The 6,065-nt window shown below is 35.8% G+C and overlaps 1 protein-coding gene across 2 annotated transcripts; it reads right to left on the reverse strand.

Moving 5' to 3' along the window:
- Positions 1 to 2,304: 2,304 nt before the first annotated feature.
- Positions 2,305 to 4,123, reverse strand: LOC147894167 (3-dehydrosphinganine reductase TSC10A-like). Of its 2 annotated transcripts, XM_087385224.1 has the most exons (5): positions 4,010 to 4,123; positions 3,535 to 3,864; positions 3,098 to 3,361; positions 2,861 to 3,005; positions 2,305 to 2,753 (listed from the first exon to the last, which is right to left on the reverse strand). In XM_087385224.1, the coding sequence occupies exons 2-5, from the start codon at positions 3,811 to 3,813 to the stop codon at positions 2,419 to 2,421; spliced, it is 1,023 nt and encodes a 340-aa protein (XP_087241350.1). In that variant the 5' UTR covers positions 3,814 to 3,864; positions 4,010 to 4,123; the 3' UTR covers positions 2,305 to 2,418. The 2 variants fall into 2 exon arrangements, with proteins under 2 accessions (XP_087241350.1, XP_087241349.1); XM_087385223.1 differs by lacking the exon at positions 4,010 to 4,123 and having other exon boundaries at positions 3,535 to 3,999.
- Between the last annotated feature and the right edge of the window lie 1,942 nt (positions 4,124 to 6,065).

Genomic DNA, 6,065 nt, shown 5'->3' on the forward strand with positions numbered 1-6,065 from the left:
GAGCATTAGTGAGACTCCAATTCACGATGTAAATCACATGGATGTCTCCAAAAAGACATTACAGGAGTCCTATCCAATTAGGTTATTATATTCAATTAGTCTCATATTTTGTAGGATTACTTTTTAGTATATCTTAATACTTGGGGTTGATACTCTATACTTTCTTCTATAGAGGTTACAGTTTTAAAACATATTAACTTGCTTCATGTTTTGTAATTGTTGCTTCATATGCAATACTATTTGATTTGACTTCTTTTTATGTGCTATCCTTTCTTTTGGGAAATGCTACATTGGATATATTTTCTCCATGTTTGAAAAGCATTCTGTGAGTGGCTTAGCTCTCTTTCTTGCTCAGTTTGTTTTGTAAAATTTTCCCTTTGAAATATCATATAAATTTGAATAATGGATTGATAAAAACTCTCCATATAACTTGTTAATTTTATTTTTTATAATTATTATATAAATAACATGTATTTTTTAAATTTCAATCAACTAATGAATAATCGTATGAGCTAAAAACTTTGATTGTTCATATGATTCATACAAATTATTCATTAAAATATCCTTTGTGATATAAGTGGTATGGTTAATATTTTTAGTGAATAGTTTATACCCGACCAACATATTTCATTTATGGTAGATAATTATTCTTTATCATTGTGTAATGATATTATGTAAAGAAACTAATAATTTTAAATTTTATTGATGTTTTGTGATGCATTAAAGATAAGAAAGAGGAGTTATTATGGAGTTGTCACATTTTTGCCACTTCAAACCTCAATGGCAAAAAGTGACATTAAATTTATCTTCAATAGGTTTTAAAAGGGTCCAAAAAGTGACATGAAAGTGGAGATACTAATCAGGTTCTAAATGGCTAAAATGTTTTGTTAAAATTATCATTTTACAATTCTAAGTAGCAAAAAAAAAAGTGACAAGTTCTCATATCTTATGATACAAACAAGATATGATATTAATGTTTTCTAGAGAATCTCATAAGTGGAAATTTAGTCCCAATTTTGGCATTTACAACATAAGAAATGGTAGCTTCACATCACTTTTTTTCCATTTAAAACCTTGTAAATGACACTTTAATACCATTTATGACATAAGAAATGGCAATTGTATTTTTAATTTTTGCCATTTACAACATAAGAAATGACAACTTATATGTCACATTTTGCCATTTTCAACATTAAAAATGGCAACTTTCATGCCACATTTTGCCATTTAAAACTATATAAATTTGCTATTTCTTTCACATTTAACTAGTGCCATTTCAACAAAGCTTGGCCCCATTTCATACACTATCAAATGGAAAAATTATATGGCACGTTTGATTGCCAATTCATACATAAAATGGCAAAAATAAATGGCACTTTTGGTTGCCATTTCCAAAAAATGGCACATGTGGAAATGGCGGCATAAAAGTGCCATTTAATAATGTAGAAATGGCATTTTAGGTTGCCATTTCTACTTGGTTTTGTAGTAGTGGAGGATTATGATAGCAAATGAGAAAAAAGGCGAGAAGAAGTGCTTTTATAGATTTGTGTAAAAAAACCACAACATAAATCTATTTACGACATGATATTTGAAGGACGCCGTTGGCACGCGTGTTCAAATTTACTGCCACATGTCCATAGTCACCACCACACGGCACACAACTTATTGTAGTGTATACGTATTATCGCACTGTGTTTTTTGTTGTACCACACGGTTTTTTTCACATGTACGGTGCGGTATTTCCATGTACCGCATGGTATTTGGCCGGTTGATCGGTTAACTTTAATTGATTTTAAAAAACATGTTTTTTCATTAAGAACATGCAGACGCATTTTTTAAATCGAAACGTACGTATTACATTTAAAAAAAAGTAATTTTCAAGGTCTACATTTTCCATGTATGCAAAACCATATTTATGTTGATGTTTCTTTAGTCTAGAAATACTTACAATTGGACGCATTTGCACAAACTTGCGTATATGTTTACGCATAAATAGGCATTATTTAAATGATTTGGTGTATTCATGCATGTAAGCATATTGTCTATGGGAGGTCTATGGAGGCTTCAAAAACACATGTAAGCACATTGTTCATGGCTCGTACATTGAGATTCGAAGTAATGATCACGCACACACGTACGTGTGCTCATGTATTATGACACAAATGCCTTGTGGCTTAAGGTAAATATGCATGTACTTCTCTATGAATATATTCATAGGTCATATGCGATTCTGGATATCCAGTTATAACGACTATTCACAAATGAGGCGCTGCTCATGGACACGACATGCCCGACTGTTTGTGCGTTACTCCCCACTATTCCCTTGAAAGGAATTCAAATAACTATTAAATTGATCGGTACATAATTACTTAATGTAGTTTCCGATATCCTCAGCAGCAGAAGAGTGAATGCTGTGTATCACCGCACAAGTTTCTCCCTCTTAAAGTTCGCTTCCAGGTACTTTTTTAGCACGCTCCTCATATAAAAATACCATACAAAGCTGTAGATCCTTATGGGAACGAGCAAGACAAGCTCTATTAGCGCCATTGCTACAGATTCAGCAGGTATGAAACCCCTTGTCAACACACTAACAAGAAATCCATTGAGAGTGGTGGTTATCAAAAAATCGCCTTTCTTAACTCCATCCAGAGTCCTTTTAGCTACCTGATCTGGCGATTCTGCAGACGCTCTATCGTAAAAAAAGAGCTTATTCAAAAGCTCCATCGAAGCAGGGTCAACTTCCTCAGGTGGAACTAAGAGAAGAGTTCAGAGAGCAAGTCAGTGTAAAGAAGAATTGTGGAATCTCTCTCTCTCTCTCTCTCTCTCTCTCTCTCTCCATGTGTGTGCGGAAAAAGATTACCTTCAAGCATCGGGGTCTCTGTGAAACCTGGAAAGATTATGTTCACACGAATATTGTGTGGGATTAGTTCTATCCTTAACAATTCTGCGAGTCCTTTGAGAGCATATTTTGTCGGTGTATATATGTTGAACCCAGGAACCAAAACCTTAAAAAAACCAATCAGCACGTTATCCAAAATACTTCAAGAATTCTTCAATGTGAACATACTAAGAACTTCATTTTGTATAACATGCTTACCAATCCTGATAAAGAGCTCATGAGAACAAGAGCACACGGATTTTCCTTGCTCCTGGTCTTCATAAGTGGGAGAACAGCACGCACTGGATACACACAACCCAAGAAGTTGGTTCTAGCCGCAGAATCCAGGTCTTTCAGACTAACAGCATCAACAAGGCCCGGTATTGCTTGCCCAGCATTGCAAATCAGGATGTCTATGGGTCTCCAACGAGAGCTCTCTTCAATTGCCAGAGACACACCAGTCGCATCGCTCACGTCGACTGCCTGGATAGTAGTATGATGTAGCAATCTATTTTTAGTCATTAAAAAAGTCTTTCCAAGACGCTGAAAGCTTAAGGCTCTTCGTAACTCACTTAAAACAATCCGGAAATCCGGAAAAAGAAAGATTATTGTAGCGTTTCCAATTCCGTTATAGATCATGCGACGAAGAAAAACACCTTGTAAAATATGTGGTCTGACTCGTAGCCGGCTGTTTTAGTGAGTGTTTCGAAAGTTTCTACGAGTTTGCTCTCCGTTCTGGCGATAAGAGTTACGAAAGCCCCGTCTGAGAGACATTTCTTGGCCAGAGAAAACCCGATTCCGCTCGACCCACCGGTGATTACCACGTGTTTTCGAAACAGGGATTCTATGTGGTAGGGTCTGTGCCAGAAGAGAAGCTTGATCGACACTAACACAATAAACAAGATAAGCCCTGCGCTCCACAAGCCAATCTCCATGCCTTGGGAAATGATTTGCTTGCAAAAGCTTTCTGGCAGCTCGCGGGTAAGCTGTGAACGAGCTCAACAATTAAGCACAGATGGTGATCGAGAAGAATGCGAGATATTCAAGATGAAAGAGCTTACAGCAAGCGTAGCTAGCGAGTGCATTGGGCTGAAAAAGTGATACATTAAATAAGGCGAGCACTCAGCATACCTCGTTTCCACAATCTATATTGAGCTCTCCTCTACCTCCATCCAAGTTGGTGGTGAGCTATCTACCTCCCTCTAACCTTTTGAATGATGAGGATGCTGGTGTGATGGCTGAGCGTGGCCAAGCAAAAGGTTTATAAAATGAAGTATATAAATAACTTTGACTTTCATTCTACTAATATATACCAATGAATCTTGTACCACACAATGTTTCATTCTACTAATATATACCAATGAATCTTGTACCACACAATGATCCCTTTTCCTTGAGCAACCTCAAGCTCCACATGGTGTCCTTTCAATGAGATTTAAGGAAAAGTTGTAACTGTACCACGTGTTAAAAAGTTCTATAAAGAAGTGAGTTTCATGAAAAACCTATTGTTTGGTACAACTATTTTTGAAATTGATGAACGCATTTTAAGAACTTTGTATTGACTCACCAAACCTTGGTACACATAACCTAGATCATGGTATTTTATACCCCGATCATGGTATTTGATACCTCGATTGTGGTATTTGATATCCCGATCATGGTGTGCATGGATGTCACATTATGCACTCGTGGCAATGAGTTGACATTCCAAATGTGGTATGTTGGCATGGCATATGTTTTAGGACTTGCCAAGGCAAGTCCTATGTGGTATGTTTGCATGGTTTTTTCAAATGTTGATTTGTTGTAGAAGTACCTTGATGGAAGTACGTTGGTATGTTGAGTTGGCATAAAAAACCTCGATCGTGGTAGTTTCATGAATCCTTTACATGCATAGGTGTCGCATCAAAACCATGATCGAGGTATGGTTCTGAATGTCTCACATGCATAGGCATGTGAAAATCAAGATCCTATCATCTAAGTTAAGAGCTCGTCCAGAGTGGATGGCTGACCTTCTTGAACTCTTCCCCTATGTTAAAATGCACACATGCATCTATTAGGACAAGTGGAGGGTTGGCACAAAGATCATTGCCACCTCATCCTTCTATACTTTTATGCATGGACTATGTAAAACCACCCTATTCAATGCACACATGGGACATCCACATGTAAGGGTTGGCACATGAGTATGCTACTACATTAAGCATGGGTCCCGACTCCCTAGTCCTCTATGCATGCCACTTCATATTACATACCTTGCAAATAAACACAATTACACTGGTATTTTTGACTATTCAAATTACTTAAATGAGTACATTGAGAGAATATCATGCCTATTAGTTTTGAATTTTCCTTTTATACTTGATTTTTTGGTCGTGAAATCACTTTCTCATGTGTAAAATCATATAATATCGCAAAGCTTTAAGTATCAATTCAATGTTGTATACACATAAGGGATTTTCAATATCAATGTTTATCTAATGCTCAATTTTTTTTAAAAAAAGATAAGTTAAATGAAGGGAGAAGCATTGGTTAAATTTTACTACTTCGAGAAAAATATTTGAACTTGGGTGCTAGTAATTTATCTAGTATATAAGACCTTATTTTCGTAGAAAGTTTAGATATCATTGCATATCATACCTTATGTTGACAAACCCCTTCTCGATAATTGATTACTAATAACTTCTTCTTTGATATCTTTTGATTCATCCTAGCCATATGTGGGTTTCTAATTTTTTCCAAGTTCACCTTCTTCTATAAAGCAATTTTTTCCCATTCCTAAAATTTTGGTGCAAGAATAGCTCCTTTCTTTCATGGTAGACTTGCATTTGTTTCAATTCGACTGGTAATTATTATCAATAGATTGATCACTCATTGACCAAGTGACTAATTGGTTGATTCTTCAAACATGAAGTTTTGTTAATGCTTCTTTTTTCAAAAAATGATGGCCATCAAAATAAGTGATACCCCCCCCTCTGCCCCCTAAATTAATATAAATATTGATGTTGATATTTCTTTCTTCTCTCTCATTGAGATCTATATTTGTGCATATATTTTCTAGAAAAACTCTAGTAGAATGACTTCAGTAGCTCATCTTCATAGCTACTTACTTGTACTTTCCTCAATGGACGTCTTAAAGCTCTAAATATGCTCAATTTAAAAACACATTTGTAGGATGTATGCATGTCTT

This window comes from Dipteris shenzhenensis, chromosome 14, assembly GCF_047967505.1.
Source record: "Dipteris shenzhenensis isolate YYH24624 ecotype China chromosome 14, Dip_SZ_1.0, whole genome shotgun sequence".
Classification (NCBI taxonomy): Eukaryota; Viridiplantae; Streptophyta; class Polypodiopsida; order Gleicheniales; family Dipteridaceae; genus Dipteris; species Dipteris shenzhenensis.